This window comes from Phyllosticta citriasiana (genome assembly GCF_038021145.1).
Source record: "Phyllosticta citriasiana strain CBS 120426 chromosome Unknown IWZ02scaffold_2, whole genome shotgun sequence".
NCBI classification, from domain to species: domain Eukaryota; kingdom Fungi; phylum Ascomycota; class Dothideomycetes; order Botryosphaeriales; family Phyllostictaceae; genus Phyllosticta; species Phyllosticta citriasiana.
Window position 1 is genome coordinate 1,267,065 of NW_027117279.1, and position 19,249 is coordinate 1,286,313.

General features: G+C 55.5%; 8 protein-coding genes across 8 annotated transcripts; 2 read left to right on the plus strand and 6 right to left on the minus strand.

The window, feature by feature from the left end:
• Positions 1-11: 11 nt before the first annotated feature.
• Positions 12-2,486, minus strand: IWZ02DRAFT_132121 (MFS multidrug transporter-like protein). Its single transcript, XM_066761631.1, has 5 exons — positions 2,039-2,486; positions 1,904-1,967; positions 1,574-1,821; positions 631-1,229; positions 12-575 (listed from the first exon to the last, which is right to left on the minus strand). Exons 1-5 carry the CDS (start codon positions 2,440-2,442, stop codon positions 346-348), a joined length of 1,545 nt encoding a protein of 514 aa, XP_066626170.1. The 5' UTR covers positions 2,443-2,486; the 3' UTR covers positions 12-345.
• A 2,060-nt stretch (positions 2,487-4,546) lies between these two features.
• Positions 4,547-6,798, minus strand: IWZ02DRAFT_371502 (uncharacterized protein; the record flags this gene model as incomplete). Its single annotated transcript, XM_066764571.1, has 2 exons — positions 4,547-6,554; positions 6,608-6,798. The coding sequence occupies 2 exons, from the start codon at positions 6,796-6,798 to the stop codon at positions 4,547-4,549; spliced, it is 2,199 nt and encodes a 732-aa protein (XP_066626171.1).
• Positions 6,799-7,474: 676 nt separating this feature from the next.
• Positions 7,475-8,417, plus strand: IWZ02DRAFT_487474 (dUTP pyrophosphatase; the record flags this gene model as incomplete). Its single annotated transcript, XM_066769370.1, has 3 exons — positions 7,475-7,552; positions 7,751-8,060; positions 8,110-8,417. 3 exons carry the CDS (start codon positions 7,475-7,477, stop codon positions 8,415-8,417), a joined length of 696 nt encoding a protein of 231 aa, XP_066626172.1.
• Positions 8,418-8,699: 282 nt separating this feature from the next.
• On the minus strand, positions 8,700-9,222 carry IWZ02DRAFT_487475 (permease for cytosine/purines, uracil, thiamine, allantoin-domain-containing protein; the record flags this gene model as incomplete). Its single annotated transcript, XM_066769371.1, has 2 exons — positions 8,700-9,139; positions 9,195-9,222. The coding sequence occupies 2 exons, from the start codon at positions 9,220-9,222 to the stop codon at positions 8,700-8,702; spliced, it is 468 nt and encodes a 155-aa protein (XP_066626173.1).
• A 55-nt stretch (positions 9,223-9,277) lies between these two features.
• Positions 9,278-10,141, plus strand: IWZ02DRAFT_511519 (uncharacterized protein; the record flags this gene model as incomplete). The annotated part of the gene is made up of 2 exons (XM_066770536.1): positions 9,278-9,832; positions 9,906-10,141. Exons 1-2 carry the CDS (start codon positions 9,376-9,378, stop codon positions 10,139-10,141), a joined length of 693 nt encoding a protein of 230 aa, XP_066626174.1. The 5' UTR covers positions 9,278-9,375.
• A 926-nt stretch (positions 10,142-11,067) lies between these two features.
• IWZ02DRAFT_132225 (uncharacterized protein) lies at positions 11,068-13,772 on the minus strand. Its single transcript, XM_066761632.1, has 2 exons — positions 13,679-13,772; positions 11,068-13,557 (listed from the first exon to the last, which is right to left on the minus strand). The coding sequence occupies exons 1-2, from the start codon at positions 13,681-13,683 to the stop codon at positions 11,187-11,189; spliced, it is 2,376 nt and encodes a 791-aa protein (XP_066626175.1). The 5' UTR covers positions 13,684-13,772; the 3' UTR covers positions 11,068-11,186.
• Positions 13,773-15,537: 1,765 nt separating this feature from the next.
• On the minus strand, positions 15,538-17,229 carry IWZ02DRAFT_487478 (pachytene checkpoint component Pch2; the record flags this gene model as incomplete). Its single annotated transcript, XM_066769372.1, has 8 exons — positions 15,538-15,948; positions 15,993-16,082; positions 16,139-16,397; positions 16,451-16,550; positions 16,606-16,661; positions 16,714-16,966; positions 17,016-17,091; positions 17,137-17,229. The coding sequence occupies 8 exons, from the start codon at positions 17,227-17,229 to the stop codon at positions 15,538-15,540; spliced, it is 1,338 nt and encodes a 445-aa protein (XP_066626176.1).
• A 925-nt stretch (positions 17,230-18,154) lies between these two features.
• IWZ02DRAFT_487479 (uncharacterized protein) lies at positions 18,155-18,517 on the minus strand (the record flags this gene model as incomplete). Its single annotated transcript, XM_066769373.1, has 1 exon — positions 18,155-18,517. The coding sequence occupies one exon, from the start codon at positions 18,515-18,517 to the stop codon at positions 18,155-18,157; it is 363 nt and encodes a 120-aa protein (XP_066626177.1).
• Positions 18,518-19,249: the final 732 nt, after the last annotated feature.

Sequence of the window (19,249 nt, forward strand, 5' to 3'; positions counted from 1 at the left end):
GAGACGACGTCTTGTTCACATCTCGCGGTCTATGCGAGCAACCAACTCAACTTAGCGCTCGGTGTCGGAGACGAGGCTTAAGCGTGGTGCTTGCGACCGACTAAACATTGTCCGCTCAGCAACATGGGAGCCTCAAGATTCACGACACTGTCGCTACTCAACCATCAAGTTTGACAGCTCTATTCATTTCTCTATGTGACTGACCAATTGACAAAGAAAATGGGGTATCTCTCACTTTTTCTCAACGTTTCCTTCAGCTGCTAGTCTTCTTCTCTTTCTCCGTCGTCGCGTCTCCGCCTTCTTTCAGACTCTCTGATCGAAATCCGCCATCGCTCTACTTGCGACCTAGAAGCTCTTTGCCAGCTTGCTCTTCTTTCTCAACCAGGGGCCGAAAAAGTACAAGATGTACACCAAGGCCACAATTCCCAGGCTGATGAAGGCGAGACATGCCATGGCCCACGTTGTGCCCAGATTGGCAAACATGATGATTCCAATATGCGCAAATGCCGCGGCCAAGGTAAATGAAGGAATCAAGAATGCTGCAATTGCCGAAGCGGCGACGTTTGGATACGAGTCTGCAACGTGTGTCAACACTACTTCCTGGCCACTGGGAAAAATCACTTGACTTACCGGCAATGTAGTTGAGCATTCCGAGATAAAGCAACGGGTCAGCAAAGCCCAGAACCGCACCAGCGACAATGGGTGACCAGTAGCTGGTGTTTCCGTCGCTGGTAAAGGCGAACCAAAACAGCGATAGCGGGAAGCCCCACACAGTGACCAACGACACTAGGAATCGTGCTTCCGGACGGCCCTTGCCTCCACGGCGTTCCCGATCACGCTTGTAGAGGTACGTTTGCACGGGCAAGAAGCAAAACATGACCGTCACGCCGACGACGAAGTTAAGGTAGGTCAGATCGGCTCCAATGTAGCTGAGGCCGTTGTTGTCGACAAAAACATCGAAGACGCCGTCGAGGTAGAGGAAGAGCAGGCCATACGCAAATCCGTTGTAGATTGCAAGGAAGATGACAGCAGGTTCCGTAAACATGATGCGGATGGCCATGGTGAAGATGAACCGGATTTCTTGGAAGACGTTGACTTTGGTCTCAGCGAGGACGACCTCATCCGGATCAACAGCTTCCCCTCCCTTGGCCGCTCTCGCAATTACCACGCGAGGAAGCGTCTCTGGAATTAAGGTCATGAGGACGGAGAAACCGCCGCCAATGATGACGCTGTTTGCGGGCGTTAGCAATCAGTCCGTCGCTCTGAGTCCGCATCTCAGGCATGGCGTCAACAGTCGCGGCACACACAACTTCTGTTTATAGAACGGGACCTCAAATGCTCCCCAACACTGTCTCTCTTCTTCATGTTCTCATTTTGGCTCTAGGCCAAGGTGGGCCTGAGTGCCTCTTTCCCATTCTCGTCAAGAACGCGAAGGTTCCCTCTCTGCTTCTTTCCATTTCGGTTTAATTTTCGTTGTGTGTGCCACGACTTTGGGCACCAAAAATCCATTCTCCATTGCCCCAGATGCGGGGGCCTAGGGGGTCAGGGGTCGCCGATTACTGGGATGACCTACTTGATCCAGAAGATCCACCTCCACGATCCGGGGTTATAAAACGACAGCCACTCGCCCACGGGCGAGCCCAGACTTGGGCCAATGTTCGCAGAGGCCACAAAGAGGCCCATCGGCTGGGCAGCGTTGTCGGCATCGGCAAAGAGGTCCGCAATGGTTCCCGCGACGTTGGAGAGGGCGGTGCTGCCCGCCGCACCGCAGAGGAATTGGAAGACGATGAGCATGGGCAGGTTGCGCGCCAGTGCGGTGGCCTTTTTTTCCCCCGCAACAGCAAAGAGTCTCGAGTCAGCCAAAGCCAAGACAACAAGGTGCTCGCCACGCGCCCAGACTTACAATGTTGAGCAGCGCGTACACGGCAATGGACACGACGTAGACCCATTTGCGTCCTCCGATGTCACTACAATTTGAGAAAAAGGCTCAGTTTAGCGCGTCTGCTCTTTGCCAAACGCCCGGCGCATTATTGCTTACGACAGCGGCCCCAAAAAGGCCGGCCCAACCGCGTTGCCGACGATGAACATGGACTGGCCGAGCGTGACGACCTGCGTGCTCCCGCCAAATTTGGCCTGAATCGCCGTCTCGGCGGAGACGTACGACGTGCTCGTCAGTGTCACAAACACCTGCAGCAGGCAATAGGCGCTGATAATGGCCCAGCGCTTCCGCGTCGGCCAGTAGCGCGGGTGGTGCTGGTCGTGCTGCTTGACCAGGTCCAGCGCCTTGAGCGCCGACACCTCGCGCTGTTGGTGGTGGTTGTCGTGGAGCTGCACGTGGTCCGCACCGCCGTGCTCGACGTCATGGTCGGCTTCCATGTCTTTCGCTTCGGCTTCCTTGCCAGGAAACGCACCGTCGACAGCGGGCGAGTCGGAATGGGCCATGTGACAAGACGCTTTGCTTGCCGGAGGGGAGGGCAGCAGGCGGGCGGGCGGGCGGGCGGAGGCGGCCGATGGGAGAGAGGACGAGAGCAAGAGATGGAAGAGCAAAAGTGCGCGCGCACACACACACACGCTTCAACGGGAAGCGTCGGTGGATGAGTAAAAAGAATCTTACGCCATCACGGCTCTTGCGTGCCCACTTCAATGCCTCCAAGGGTCCCGAGATAAATAGTGGAGGTGCCGCCCGGGTCGACGGCCTGATAAGACGCCGTCTTTTCCCACTTGTCCATCATGATTCTCATTGGATTCGACAATCTTCCTAAACATGATTGATGAGTCCTGGGCGAGACATGTTGTTGACGGAGCATCGCCAAGTGGATGATTTGACGCCGCAGCAAACGCGTGGCGTTCAGAGCCATCGAATTTTGGAGCATCCGGAAACCCAACACATTTCCGTGACTCTCAGCTCTCAATCCGTGCTCTTTTCCAGTCCAGTTGCGATGCTGAGGTTCGGGGCTGGCCAGTGCGGCTCAAAGGGCCGACTTGCGGTAGAGCTCAGCTCGGCTTGCGGGCGGCGACGTCTGCTCGCCCCTTCAAGTCAAAAAATGGATGACGCAAAAAGGCGCACCATCCTTGCATTTTCAGGATCAAGGCTTCGGCGCCGCGGAAACACGCGTCTTGCACGCGTTGAACGTTGAAGAGCGCGCGTGGTGGAAGTTGGGTCATGATGGCGCCTCTTTGCTTTCGAACACTTTGCTCGGCCATTTCTTACTCTTTCTTTCGCATGTGAAGCATCAGTGGTCAAAGATCAAATAGAAGAAGTGGCACAGCTTGAGTGTGGTGCGGCAACCCGGAAGCTCAAATATCCGTGGTGGGAGATCAGGGGATGGCCAGACGCCGCACTTGGAAAAGTTCACTCGCCACGATGAGTTTTCGAGCATGAACAACTTCCGCAATCAAATGTTGTCGTGTAGAGGTGGCGAAGGATGGTATGGCAGTTCCTCGTGGTGGCACTGCCTACAACATCATCGTGGTATGGTCGACTTAAGCATGTGCACCGCATAATAAACACGTCACAAGAGACGAGGAGGTTGTCAGGAAAGTATTCCAGATGGCGACGCAAAGTTTCAGCCAGATACACACATGTAACTTGTGAACCCTCTATATGTTCAGCCTTAAGACGCATCTAGATACCTATTATCCAAGACAGCACCATAATCAAATCTTCAAGCCCCAGACAAGCTGCGAGCCAGTCGAGCCTCCATGAGCAGAGAAGACAGCAAAGCAAAGAAGATTACATTAACTTTCTACACCAGAAAAATGCTCATGTCACAGCTTACAACACCGTGTGCGAAAACCACAGCACCCACTTTCTCCCAAAGACGTGGAGCGTAGACTAACAGAGAAAAGTAACGGCACCAAAATGAGATGGAAATACCAGAACCAGAGCAAGACTCGAAAGCCAGAGAAGAATAATAGAAGCGTTGTGACTAATGCGCCCAGAGCCTTTTCCTCTTTGTACCGTGGCGATTCTGATAGACAGCAAATAGCCTCATTAAGATAGCCGGAACCCAATGGCCCAGAATGGCAACGACGGAAATTCTCGCCTCGGTAAAGATAGGAAAGAAAGCCCAGTCCCTCAGCCAAGTCGCTCCCTAAAAAGAAAAATGGACTAACCCCATAGAAACAATGTCCTCTGCCGCTGTATTGTGCTTTCACCAGATACAAAAAAGACCTACCATGTGCGCACATGTATCAGCCGGACGATCTAAGGATCAGAACAAGCAAGCAAGCAAACGAGGAACTTTCGCCTTACCGCAACGCAAAGAGGAAAAAGTCAAAATCGAAGCAAAAGCCAGACAACAAAAAAAGACGATAAGAATACGGGTATACTACTGCCAAGGTACGCGCGCGCAAAGACAAAAACTGACCGACGCCCCATCAACCCGCGAGCCGAGCCAAACATTTTGCTGCCGTCTCGTTGTCATAAAGATGCTTTGGTTGCCGCTCAACGTCCCCTGGTCAGCCTCGCAAGCCTTTTGACTCGTCCAACCGCCCTCTTCTTGACCGATGATTCGCGCGAAGAAGTACATTCGACATGCGCATTCTACAGCATGTCTTCAAATGGGCAGGCAGTGGCATCGTGTCCGTCGCGCTCACAGAGGGCACACCATTTGTCTGGGTCCGGCGCGTTTTGGCCACTACCAGCCACCAGACTCGTAGAGTAGGGGTCGGGCAAAGAGGCCTCGGGGGCAGGTCCAGGAGCAGGGGCGTGAGCGGGACTGGCAGGGGGCTTTGGAGAGCTGGTCTTGGTGATGTTAAGGCCACGCACAGTGTTGGACAGATCTTCACCCGACTCATGCGAAGGTGTCAAATGCAGCTCATTGTGGTGCATGTTGCTCCGTGGGCGATTTTGAGCGTTGGCCGAGGAAGAGGAACGCGGCTGATCGGCCGAAGACTCGTTGTGGCAACTGAGAATGTCATGGCCTGGCGTTTCGCAAATCTCGCAAAAGAGCTCACTGGCGCCACCCTCAGAGGATTCGGGGTGGTCTTCACCATCCATGGATTCAGCAACTGTACGTTGCGAGCGGGGCGTGCTGCTTTGATTGTGGCTGCCGTGTGAATTGGTCTGCAAGTTCTGCTGCGTCTTGTTGCGCGGCTGGCTGCGCCAACTGACTACTGTGCTCTCTGACCCTCTTGGCGTCGAGTTGTCGTGGCTCATCAGGCTGACGCGAGGGGGCTCGCCTGTCAGGGCGCTCTGGGTGCGCATCCGTTCCAGATCGCGCTCCAATTCTTCTTCGCGGAAAGATTTGCGTTCAATAAGACCGCGAAGTTCCTCCTTTTCGCGCTCAGCCCGTTCAAGCTGGCCACGGAGCTCCGCCATTTCAGCCTCGTTGTGGACGGATGCGCGCTTCTCGAGGCCAGGGCTTTGCAGATCACCGCCAGAGCTGAGAGAGTGGATGATGGCTTTGAGGCCTCGGATCTCATCGTCGCGCTGTTCAACCTCGCGCGAGGAATCCATTGCCTGTGCACCCTTCAATGCCGCAGCGGCCTTTTCCCTTTCGCGCCGCAACTCACTGCGCCCTCGCTCAACCTCACCTCGAAGGAACTCGACTTCTGCACGAGCTTCAGCTTCCCCGCGCCTTGCATCTTCCAAGCCTTCTTCGAGCTCTTGTACAAGCTCCTCCAGCTGCTTGAGTTGTTCTGCGACGCTGTCCACATCTTCGCTCCGCTCATGGAGTTCGTTCAGTTCTGCCATGAGCTCTTCAATCCGATGTTCGTAAACACGAACAGTTTCAGATGACGCCATCTCCAAAGTATCAATGGTACTGCGAAAATCGGCTCGGTGCATGTCAAATTCTGCTGTGAGCACACCAATCTTTTCATTCTTCTCCCGAAGCAACATCCGCAGACGTTGAGCGTCTGCATCTTCATATTCTGGGATTGGAGGCGGCATATCGGTTGGGAGCATGTTTTGAATCTCCTGCAACGCTGATTCCATCTCGGCGAGAGTAGAAGCCTGCTCCCTGAGTTGCTTGTCCCTCTCGTCGAGAGATTTTTGCAGTCTAATGACCTCTTGTTCGGCCGGATTGTTTGACGCAAATCTGCTTACTTCGCTCATAGAAGTCACCACGGACTCGGTCTCGGCATCCTCATCATGGCCATTCGTGGCCCTGGATCCTGCCCTCGAGGGAGACTTTCTGGCCGATTGGAGTCCAGGCTTTGCCATCCTCTGCGGGCCAGGACTGGGAGAGAATCGAGGTGGCGCGCCACCGACACTCTGCGAAAACCCTCCCGGCCGGGGCATGGATGGTTTCCTACCCGCCGTCGGCGCCAGATTTGGCTTGTTTTTGTACGGAGACTCGGGACGCGGTAGCGATGGCCTCTTTGTCTTGCCGGGAGAGTTGCGACCAGGCCCCACGGACTGAGAAAACTTCTTGCCAGGAGTCTTGGGCGAGCCATCTGGACCGTCTCGCTCAGAAGCTCCAAAGCCAGGCGTTAGGGGAGTGGGAGGAAGATGGTCCGAGTTCAAGGTGCCCGAGGCGCGTTTCGAAGCTCTGTGAAGGGGCAAGAAGATGCCGGAGCCGGGAATGGATGTGTTGAAGTAATAGGTGCTGTAAGTGTTAGCAAATATTGACGTAGAACAAACAGCTCGGCGCAAACTCACCCATCGACGTTGCCGTCATTCTTGCCGCGACTTGCATACTCCTTGGAGAGCTCGACTCCGACAAAGGTGCCGGCCTTCCCTTTGACGCTGCCAATGAACTTGACGGAGCCGTGCATTTGGCCGGGCACGTCGACGATATCGCCGACAGCAAGGGGCTGGCCATCCCCTCCGAGGTTGGCGGCACCAGACATGTCGGGGGAGGGCAGAGGAGGGACGGCTAGCGCGTTCAGGGAGGCTTTGCGATCAAAGGCAGTCTTTGCAGAGGGCCTCAGAACGGGTGTGGAGGCGGTGTTGATGCCCGGTCTTGCCAGCGACGGCCTGGTGTTTGTACGGCGGGGCGTTTGTAGTGTTGACATGGTGAGTGGCTTTGTGCGACGGCAGCCCTAAACCTTGGAGACTTTGCGGGCCTGGTCAGGGCCGGTGGGGGGTTGGGATGGAGCTGGATGCGGGAGCTGGAGATCGGGTGTACGGGGGCGGCGTTCCCTGCTAGAGCAGCGTCGCGATTGCCTCATCGAGAGGGCAGAGCTGAGCCGAAGTGAGGGAGGGCGAGGCGGCGCAACGAGACCGTGGTCAAGTCGTTGTTTGTGTTCTGGATGACCTTGGACACGACGAACAGGGGCCGGGGCCCATGGATATGGGGGGGGGGGGGGGGGATATGCTGCACTGCACTGCACTGCACCTCGTTGCCACTGCAGCGCCAGCCCTGGCCAGCGCCAAGCCCGGCTCTTCGGCCGCCGTCCGGCCCGCTCTCGGCGCGTCTCATCCCGTCTCACGCTCCCTCGCCCGCTCTACGCGCCCCGACGCGTCTTCCTCCCGCTGTCACTCACTTTCTTCATTGCTTGTATCCTACGACCTCTTCCATTTACTATGCCGAGCACCATCCATTCTGCAGTCCCTGTCGCTACTCCCTCTCACCACGACCCGCCTTCTGAACCCTCGTCTCCGGTACGGCATCCATTCCATTGCGCCGCGACCTGTGACGCCTGCTTGATCGCACAGCGAGGCAGATGGCTTCCTTTGACCGAGGTCAGACTGGCGTCGGCCAAAAGAAACCTGTCTCCTCGACGCGGAAGCAATTGGCCCCACGTCCCTCACAACTACCGTCTTCGCTCTCCCCCATTCAACACGCTAATCTCGACGCAGCCTCACAAGCGCACAAAGCACATCGAGCCCGAGCCTGCCTCATCTGTCGACAACCCAGCGCTCGTCCAAGCCTCAGCCGTCGGCGACTTATCTGGCAACGCTACTCCCACTCCCGCAAACGTTACCACCATGGCCGCTGCCCAAGAGACGCTGCAGGTGCAACTGGTGTCCAAGACTGCCCAGCTCCCGAAGAAGGGCTCTACCTTTGCAGCGGGCTACGACATCTACAGCTCCGAGACTGTCACCATCCCCAAGCGCGGTCGGGGTCTGGTTCCTACTGGCATTAGGATCGCGCTCCCCGCTGGTACTTGTACGTATTCAACATATTTGTCGTCTTCCGTTGCTGACTCGTTGGAAAGATGGCCGCATCGCTCCTCGCTCTGGACTCGCTGCCAAGCACGGCATTGATACTCTTGCTGGTGTCATTGATGCCGACTACCGCGGTGATGTTGGCGTTCTCCTCGCCAACCTTTCGGACGAAGACTTTGACATCACTCCCGGTGACCGCATCGCGCAGCTCGTTGTGGAGAGAATCGCTCTGCCTGAGATCGTAGCTGTGGAAAAGCTTGATGAGACTGTTCGTGGTGCTGGTGGCTTCGGTAGCACCGGTGGCTTTGGCGCTGCTGCCGCGACAGTCGAGGCTGACGCGGAGAAGGTTGCTGCTTAGGCACGGTGCTGTCGTTGACAGATAGGCCATGTTGCTACCTGGATTTGATCTTCACGGCGTTTGAGAGGATTTGGTCAAGGCCAGTCGGGATGGGCTAAAAAAGCGAGCCACACAGGCTTTCTGCGTATAGAAACAACTACGAATCAAGGCAAGAGATGCTTCTTGACGATCATATGACGGCAGAGCATAAGCAAATGTGATTCCACGGGACTTTTGGACGAAGCTTTTGCAGACGTGGGACAAGAGCTTTGAATGACGGTCATGACATCCATCTGCAGTCGCTCACACCTTGACTTCTCCACTTACCTGAAGCCTCTCTACGTCCTGAGCCGGCTCGTCCTCCTTCGCCTCTAATTGCTCTGCAGCAAGAGCCTCAAACGGCAACTGCCTCTCCTCCATCGCAAAAGCGCTTCCCAATCGACACGGCGCCCAACAAACCACACTGCTCACGACGCACGTCAACAGCCAACCAATCTCGTACGGATAAACAGCACCGGCGCTGACACTGCAACCAAACTCGGCACCGAAGCCCGAAATGGGCAGCATGACAGCAACGACGTAGGCGACGGCGGCGCGCCAGCTGACGCCGCCGCGATACCAGTACACGCCGGTGGGATCGAAAAGGGCGGCCACGCGCACGTTGCCGTTGCGCACGACGAGGTAGTCGGTAATGAAGATGCCGACGAAGGGTCCCAGGAAGATGGAGTGAGGTATGTCAGTCTCTTGATACGGGTCACCAGGAGCGAATAGGGGCAGAGACAACCCCCAAGTTGCTACCAAAGATAGAAAACATGAAGCCCAGCATAACAACATCACTGGCACCCTTGAGCTTTTGTTGACAGTGGTGCTCGTGACGAGAAGCCCCGCTGACCGGACACACGTCCCTTGAGAACGCAGTGATTGCAACAAGCTCAAGTAACGCAAAGGAAACAAACCCCATTCACACAAATTTCCAGCCATGGCACCAGGCGTCCTCACAACGGACAATTCATCGGCGCCTCAACCGCCCGGAGAGACCATCACCTTCCACGCCGGCAAAGGCAAAGGCAAAGGCGTGCGACATTTTGTGCCCGGCGGCAAACCGACCTTGACGAGCATTCCAACCGTCGACTTCAACCTGGCAACCTCGCCTCACCTCTCCGAGCGGCAAAGCGTCGCCGCAGCCGTCGGCGGCGCCTTCACAGAGACCGGCTTCATGTACGCCGTGAGCCACGGCATTCCCCCGTCACAGCTCAGCAACGCACCGCAGCAGGCGGTCCGCGACTTCTTCGCGCTGCCCGCCGCCGACAAAATGGCCATCCACATCAACAACAGCCCGGCGATCCGCGGCTACGAGGCAGGCGCTGTACGAGACGCGCCTAGACCGCCGCACGCGCGGCGACATGGGAGAAGGCCTTCAAATGCGCCGACGACCCGTGGGAGCCCGAGCAGCGCGCCTCGGCAGACCTCGACACCACCTTCTCGCACTACATACCCGCCCCAACGCAGTCGGCAAGCCGCTGAACCAGTGGCCCGACGCCGTGTCTGCGTTTGCGCGGGCGGTTCTGCGCATGGTCGCGCTGGCGCTGAACCAGGACGAGGCCTACTTTTACCACATGCGCCGCTTCCCCATGGCCGCCGGGCTGCGCGCGCTGCGGTATCCGCCCGCGGCACCTAAGAGAGCAGAGTCGATACAGTTACTCATTTATTGTAAAGACCGAGACAAGGCGAGAAAGAAACGTTAGGCATTGCTCAGCTCAACTGCTATGAAGCTCAAAGGGGAGCAGAAGAATGCCACGGATGATTTTTTTTTTTTTTTTCCAAATTTTTTTGTCATAGACAATTCTTCCGAGTTCCCATCGCAGCGATGAGCCGCTTGAACCAACATGATGCCGACCCAACCGACTCAGCAGTGCTTGCGTCCCCCAGAACTACCCCGGAAATCTATCATCACTCAACGGCCGTCAAATCCATCATCGTCGTAACCAGAGCTCTCGCGCACTCGCAGAAACACTCGAACTGCTAGGACACACGGTAAAGGACATCTCCTTCAAATCAAACGATGCCGAAATCGCAAAGCAAGCAAAAGAGCAGAAAAGCAACCGAGCGTGGCGTGCCTGTCCTTGCTTGTCCTATTCGTCCCTTGACCGACTCCGTCGCTGAAAACCCCACGAACGAGAAACTGAGAAAATAGAGAAAGAGATAAAAGGGGGGGGGAAAGGGGTATCAGAGTCGTTGGTCATGAGTGTTAAGTATGCTGCAGTTGATGCTTTTTTCGTCACACACGTTATGGGATAGAGGGATATAGAGGGGGTTGCGAGGTAACCATGATGGGAAGAGAAGAAGCGGCATCAAGGGGTGGAAGAGCGACAAACAACAAACAAGTAGGACCAGGCTCTCTCCGAGAAAGAAAAAAGTCGAACGACGCTTGAACGTGACAAAAACGATTCAAAATCAGGTGATTGCACGTCCACCGCTGCAAAGGACGACGGACACGAAAGGAAATCGACACTGCCGCAAGTGCGACGATTGCCAAAATCTCTTGATCTCATGAAAAGATCAGTCTCCCAGGCGAACCGCTGACGAAGAAGGCCCAAGGAAAATAAGGAAAACGAGAAAAGAAGTATACCTCCACTCAATTACCCCCGAGACAGCAAAAACTCCCGCCCAATGCAGGAGAGAAAACGCTTGCCTCCAGAAAGACCCTTTCCAAGGAAAGTGTGGTAGTAGGCCACTGCGCGCACAGCACACAGCCCGCAGCAGGCTAGCCCCTATCTCCATCCAAGCTCCTCACATGACAGCGCATCCATCATTGGGATTGCCGTGTGAATGGACATGGACCCCGTTGCCATGCGGAGTTGATGAAGATGAAGGGCCAGGTGCTACTGCTGCCGCCGCCGCTGCTGCAGATGAACTACCACCAGTAGGGCTTTCAGGTTTTTTTGCCCCTTTTCCCGACTGCTTAGCCCCGCTCTGGTTTCCTGCCATCCATCGCAAGATTCCCAGACTGCCTGCTGGCGGAGGCTTGCTCTTCTGCTTTGGAGGCGGTGCTGAGTTGGAAGGTCCCGGTCCAGCATCTGAAATGATTTCGACCATGGGGGCCGCAGGAGGCGCTACCTTCGACGGCTTCTTGACGCTCTTGTCGCGGCCGAGGATCTTGTCAGGCTTTCCGCCAGGACGCGGCTTCTTTCCCGGTGGCCCTGGGCCCAGCACGCCAACATGCGTCCAGTCCTCCATAGGAAACTGAGGAGGCGGCATGGGACCCATCCCCATCGGGCCGCCCATGGGTGGTGACATGGGCTTCGGTGGAGGCTCAGGTTCCTCCATGGGCCACATGTGCATGGTGACAGTCCAATCAGGCTGAACGACAGTCTCCCAGACTTGTGGGAGAATGATTTCACCGTCTGGTCCAACCAAATCGTAATGGCCTTCGTGTACGTGTTGGCCTATGACATCCACATGGAGGAAAGCCTGCTTGATGAGATCTTCCATGCCCTTCCAAGTCTTGCAAAGATGCCATGGAAAGCTAAACTTTCGCCCGACGGCATCTTTGAACTTGATGGGCGCCTTCTTCTCCTCAGGCTTAGGCGCAGCCGCCTCCGCAGCTTTCTTTTCGGCTTCTTCTTTTGCTTTAGCCTCTTCTTCAGCCTTCTTTTCCGCTTCCTCCTTCGCTTTTGTCAGAGCGTCCGCAGCAGCTTTTGCCTCGGTCATGGCCTTTTCATTGGCAGCCTTTTCTTCGGCCAATGCTTTTTCATGCGCCTCTTTGGCTGCCTGCGCATCGGCTGCGGCCTTAGCTTCGGCCTCTTCACGAGCTTTCTTGGCGGCATCCAGCAGCTTCTTGGCCTCCTCGGCTGCCTTTTGCTTCTCGGCAGCGTCCTTTGCAGCTTTGGCATCGGCCTCTGCTTTTTCGGCAGCGCGTTGGGCTTCCAAAGCTTTTTCGCGAGCAATCTGTTCATCACGTGACGCAATGATGAGTTCGTGAATTTTCAGCAGGCGATCTTCCTCACTCCTCCTCTTCTCCTCTTCAGCGGCCTTCTTTGCCTCTTCTGCTTCTTTTTGTCTCTTTGCCTCCTTGTCGATTTTGGCCTGCAACTGTGCGTGGAGGAGGTCTTCAAGCTTCTTGAGTCTTTCAGCAGCTTCTTTCTCCGCAGGTGTGGGCTCTGGCGGCGGCGGCGGCGGCGGCGGTGGGGGCACTGGAATCATGGCGGTAGGAGGAGGAACAGGGGCTGGGGGCGGAGGGGGCGGGGCAGCGTTGTCCGCGGGTGGAGTCGTGGACTTGGACACGCGTCTCCTAGGCGGAGGAGAGTCATCACGCGGCGAGTGAGGAGGGTAATGCGGCGGGTAGCGGTAGGGCACCATTGGAGGTGGATACCCGTCAAAGCCCTGATAATAAGGCATCATCGCCCCAGCGGGCGCAACTCCCGGCTGGCCAGGCAGCCCGCCATGCATAGAATGCCTTTGACGAGGCGCTAGTCCAGGTCGCGGCTGCATGGCCCCAGGGTCATAGTAAGGTCCCACCATACTCTGCGGGGGAGGTGACGCGAAAGGATTTCCTGGGTTTGACGCAAAGGGGTTGTGATAACCACCGTATGGGTCGTGTGGAGGCATTGGGATAAGCGCTCCAGGGTCGAAGTGATTAGGTGGGTAGCCCGAGAGCATCGTACTTGTCGCGAAACCTGGCGGTACCGGCTGCTGGGGAACGTGAGCCCATGAACTGTGTGGATGGTGAAGCGGTGGGCCACGCGGTTGGTGACCGAACCCCGGGTAATCCTCTTCTGGATAATCCACGCTGTCCAGGTCGTCGACGGAAGTTGGCCGTCGACGGGGGGCACTGTGCTCGCTCCGATCTCGATGGTAGCGCCTTTCGGTTCTTCGACGCCGTACGGGCTCCTCGACCTGGACGGTTTGGCGACGAGCAGTCGGCGGACGAGACTGTGGTTGGGCCCGACGCCGTCCAGGTTCAGGTTGTCGAGAAGCTGATTCAGACGGCTCGATTTCGTCGTCAAGATCGTCGACAAAGTCAATGTCGTCGTCCTCGGAGGAGTAGTCGTCCGAGTACTCGTGTTGACTACGCCGGGCAGAGGGTATTTGCACACCAGAAGATTCCTCGTCCGACGTCGAAGGTTGCTCCGAGCCGGAAGACTGGACGATGATTGTCCTGCTGGGCGGAGCAAGCGTTAGTAAGTAGCGGCGGATGGGGAAACCAGAGGCATGGGACGGTAATGCTGTCTGCGATGGACCAGGAATGGAGTGGCAATGAGGGATGAGGACGGAGGGCTTACCGCATAGGGAAGAGAGTAGGGACGGGGAATTATCGCACGATGCCTTTCCTCTGGAGACAGGCTGGGTTGGAGTAGCCCTGGCACTGGGATTGGATTGCGATGGGTGGCGGACACCAGAATTCTAGTGTCGGCTTGGATTGGACGGCGGGCGCTGTGGGTGCTCAGCTGACGCGGGGTCGTTGTAATGTTGGTAAACAACGAGGATGGGCAGACAAGGAATGAATTGCAAGCGAAGAGGGCGCAGGGAGGGTGTAAGGGGATGCGCGAGCAATGCAGGCGCGATGCAAGAGAGGCCGGACGAGGAGGGCGGAGGTTGTCGGTCGATGGAGCGGCGCAGTAAGGCTGTTGGACGGTGAAGCAAGCGGCGGCAGGGTGCGGCAGTGGTGTACTACTAGAGAGGTTTTGGGAATGACGGGGCGCGCCTGGGGCGGGCAGGACCACGAACGGCGATGGTTTGCGGGTGCGGGTGCGGGACGACCGTGATAAAGTAAGCGGGCGTGTCACCGGGTTGGTGCTGGCAAGAAGGCTGTCAGAGCCGCGCTACTGCAGTCTGCTTGTCAGCGCAAAGACTTCATGACCGGTCAAATGCGCCGCCATTGGGCTGCGCAGTCGGTCCTCGGGCACCATCACATCAGGCCTGACGAGAAGCAAAAAGGAAAACAACACAGTACCTGCTGGTGATGGGCAAGAGAGAGGAACGTGCCGGCGTTGCTGGAGGAGAGAGTCTGGGGAACGCTGATGCCGAGATATGCGCCGACGGCGGAATTCAAGCGTCGCCTCGGTCTGCGCAAGAACATGTAGCTGCGGTTGACGGCCGAGTGCAACATTTGTCTCGGCTATGCTGTCTGAATGATGTTGCAAAAAGCTGTGCGACGGCGGGCTGCCGAGAGAGGGAAAGCGAAAGGGAAAAAAAAGAGCAAGCAAGCAAGCAAGCAAGCACGCACGCACGCACTTCAACAACACCGTGTGGTCCGGCGTCCAGCTGCTGCAGTCGGGCAGGAATGGCTCGTCCCGCTCAATTATACTCGCGCCGGGCCCCTTTTGCAAGGAGTCATGGTCAGACAACCTTGCATTTCAACCAACATGTCTCGACACTACTAGCGCTGCTGGACCATGGCCGTCCTCTCGCAGGCGAATACGTGTCAGGCCATGACGCCAGGGGCCACGCTCTCTTCCCCTCCAACAACCACAATCGCCACAGGGGAGACGCCGTTGGGCCCTGCCAGCCACGGCACGCCGCTCGAGCTCGGCTCGGCCCATAACGAGCCTCCTATCAAGCCATAGCACGCCTCTTCTGCTCATGTAGCCTTCGCTCATCGACGCAGCCCAAGACCTCTCGGGCACCACTGTGCGTCCAGGCAGGCCTTTTGGTTTGCCCAACTGCCAATGCAGCTCGCCACGCTGCCTGCTCCCATCTCCCACACGTACAGAAACGTGCCTCCTTCTTGACGAATGCCATCCACTGCTGCCGCGGAAGAAATCGGCAGCTTCATCCAGACTAGACCATGCTCCAATCTGCCGCTTCATGTGCTGACAGGCCTTGAGGAATCCGCATACTCTTGATCAAAATCCATTCGTGAGCTAAGACTGACTGTATGACATGCTGCAGCCCATATACCCGGTCGTTGCAACTCAGTGGCCGCCCAAGCTGATTCAGTCTCCGCACTCCCGCCTACTGATGCGGGAACATGTACCGGGAGACCGTCCGGGAGGAAGCACTGCAGAATGCTGTAGCCTGCTTCACATTACCCATGGGCTGTACGATTGCCATCAGTAACCTGTGCCACTCGTTTCCATTTTTGGTCTTCAAACCGGTTCCTCTCCCATCTTTTTTTTTTAAGACCAAGTATAGAGATTCCTCAGATGTCATTTATCACCTTTTTCTCCAGCGCGTCCAGGAGAGCATTCAGTGCAACGGGACTGGAGTACGTGTACATGGCCAGCGCGTTTGCAGGCCGCCGACGCAGCGCCCGACCACTCATTCCCTCACATTTCTCTGAGATCCTCCAGAGCCTGATTGCAGGGCTACTCGGAGCCTCCCCATCATCCTCCTCATTCCATCCGGAGCAGAGAAGCAGCTGTGCTGCGGATGGAAACCAGTGCCCTCCGTCCTCGAAAAACTCCTCGTCTTGGCCAGAAACTTCAAGCGGTGCGAGAATTTGGTGACGAATCAACTCGTTCAGACTGGATCGAAGAATTTCATATATTGCCCTCGGCTCTGGGTTGGGTATCAGCTGCTTGATATCGACGCGGTCCATAAAAGCAGAGTCCTATGACAGTTAAGTGAAGCTACATTGCTTTCCAGAGCACTTACAAGCGCATCTACCAAGTTGCTTGTGCAGAGCACCACAATATTGGAGCGATGTCTGAGGCGGTCAAGGGCGGTGAGCAGTTGGTTCGTGGCCTGAATGCTCCTTGGTCAGTTTGATGGTCTTGCGCTCTAGGACTAGTGTTCCAAACTCTCATGGCATCTCCACACTCTGATCCATTCGCAGATTTGTCGCGGGCCGCAGTCAAGGTCTCGACCTCGTCAATCATGACGCATATGAACGTCGTTTCGTCGCGAGCCATATCCTCCAGCTTCTCGAAGATTTTGGCCATTAGTTTCGCACTCTCACCGAACCACTTGCTGAGTAGGGACTGTGAGCATATTTCAACCAGCTTTCCCTGAGTGAAATAGCTCCCCAACCGGATGGTAAGCTTCTGAGCCAGTCCTCGGCTTTCGACCCGTTAGCGCTGTCCAACATTGTCAGGAATATTTCAAGGCCGTACCATAATGTTGTCTTGCCCGTCCCAGGTGGCCCGTGGAGAAGCATGAGTCCATTCCAATTCATCAGCGTGGCATTGAGACCCGGTGTCTGAACCATTGAAACTTTCGAGGGCTTCGAGTTAGATTGAAAGCTCGATTGCCTGAGTTTGATACTCACTCATCCGAGTGGTGAAATGTAGCAGTCGAGTATGTAGGGGCTTTGTGAAGACCAAGCTGGGCAAAGTCAGCGACTGGGGCCCTTCCAAAGAGACATGGGGAAACGAACGACTCCCAGCATCCATCGAGCGAAATGTTGGGAAGAGCAGTGACTCGCAGCTGCGGATTACTAGAGCTTTCATCATCCTCGAGCCCAAGATTCGCCATCGACACGCTGTCTCGTTCGCGGAGTTCGAAAGCTTGCACATCGAGTCGAACATCTCGCAAGTCGTGCACTTGCTGTGGATCGTCTTCTTCAGCATCTACGCATGTGTACTCGACGGCGCTGATCGATTCGATGTTCTCTGCGTGCACCAAGCTTTCTGTCAAACATTGTGAGTAGAATCCACAGCAGCCCTATACGACTCGTACCATAGCCCAGGATTTCTTGGCCGATAACGATGGCGGTGTACTTCTGTCGAAGCCAAGTGCACACTTCGTCTCGAATCTGCGGTCGTTAGCGCAATGTTGCCGATGGGAAACATTGCCGTACCAGGTCTGTGCGAAGGAAATTTGTGGACGATTTCAAGAGGGCCTCGACATGTAGGAGGGGCTTTTGAGTTCCGGAAGATTTCGTGCCGGCCATTGTGAAGGGGGAGCACTGGGTGCGGTTGTTGGGCGTGAGGTTGTAGAGTTCTGTCGGTGCTTGCTTTGCCCACATGGAGCAGGCACGACAGAAACGTCGAGCGCCCAGAAGGCACTTTCTCCGCCGGTCATGGCTCACTGACATCGACTCCAACGCTCCCATTCGCGCTGCCATTTTTTTTTTTTTTTTTTTTTGGGTGTGTTTGTCTCTTTACTGACTGAAGCAAGATGCCAAATTTCTGCACTCAAGCATGCAACAAAAGTATTCCGTCCAACCAACGCCGCCACTAGAGCCTTTCATCGCTTTATTTTGCCCATATATCGCGCAACTCTTAAATCGCTTAAGCCTTCACGAACGCAGCAGCTTTGAAATCACGTAAGGAATCCGCTTCACTCCATCCCATCACCCGCCTACGCAAAGCTTCTGCAAATAGGACATGCAGTCGAATCAAAGCATCATTTCGAGCCGATGGTGGCACCCTCAGGAAAGGAAGGCCTCGCCCCGGATAGTCTCGCAATTCAACTTGTACGTTGAGTGGGCGCCGGTCATGTGCTGGATGTCCACTCGAGTTATCTTCCGCGATTGACGGGCGCATCGTACCAAAAGCCAGTATGGTTTGAGCCCAGGTTTTAGAAAAGTCCAAATGCAAAGGACTATTGCTGAGGATCATTCAAGCCTCCAGATTGCGCAGCCCCGTGAGCTTACCTGCAGCTACCTGCGCCATAGCAAGCCAATTTTTCTCACAACGGTCCTTCAAGATCCCCTGCTTGGAAGCAGCGAGAATACCACATGTCATTTCGGAAATGTAGACATGTCTGACCAAAGCGAGACTCTCACTGGACACAATAGTGACCAAATGTCGCAGTCTCTTGGACGAGGAAAACATGAAGATGGGTCTCGAGTAGAGAAAGTATCTTGACTCTTGTTAAGTCCTCATGCAAATGGAGAGCAGACCGGCGCCAAAGTGTCTTCTCCTGTTACCGTTGGTCTCCTTGTCGAGTTGGTTACTGGATGACTTGGACGGAGGAGCTCGAGGAACATCGATCCTGTGTGGGTTGGGACGATCCTTCAGCACAGGAGGGGTGAGCATATCGAATTCTTGACAAGTCTTGAATAAGACCTCTTCCATCACGAGGTCATGCTTTTGCGCCGAGTGGTACCGGTTAAAGGGGCCAAAATTGACCTCAAGTGCTCTGTCGGGTGGGAAACACTCGCTGTAGATCATGTTGCGGATCTCGCCAGGAAGATCCAGAAATTCCAGAGTCCTTTCCTTCAATGAATGGTCCATGACGAGGCAAATCATCGGATTTGTGTTCTGGAATGCGAAGACGACACGAGAAGAGCGCTCTTGAGAGCGCAGCCCAGCGTAAAAGGTGATCGAAGGAACCCGTCATCTCAGTGGGTCCGTGACTCAACAGTAGGTACGCCACGGTAGGCGGCAACGGCGATAAATGTGAGCAGCGTAGGTATGCAAGGACTTGCGCAATGAAATGAGTTATGCTCAGTTGGTGATTTCAACTGCGGCCGTCACAATGAGCATGCTTCTTGCCTCACTCCCTCATCGTAAACATTCTGCTTTGGAAAGATCAAACAATATTTTGGAGTAACACCACAAGGCCGCACCATCAGTAAAAGGTATATTGCATTGAATAACGCTCAGGACTGACCTTCATGTATGATAGAGCTCTTGCGGGGCGACGAAGCGTAAAGACTTCGTTGTCGTTTTCTAGCCCATAAGATCAACAACTGGTGAATGACCATCCGGGATCGCACAGTGTAAGAGCAAGAATGACACTGACAAAAACAGAACTCGACTTTGCCCTTTTCATTTACATTAAAGAAATGTCCTAAATCTCTCGCGCATGAGCTTTTCATCTGTGTGGCTGTTTGCGATTGCGTCCCTTGATAGAAAGGTAGAAAACACGATGCGTCCCGAGGAACCCAGCATTCAGATATTTGTCTCAAGCGCATGATGTCTTCTGAAAGAGACACAGGCGATCTGTAGAGTGTTCAGGAGAAG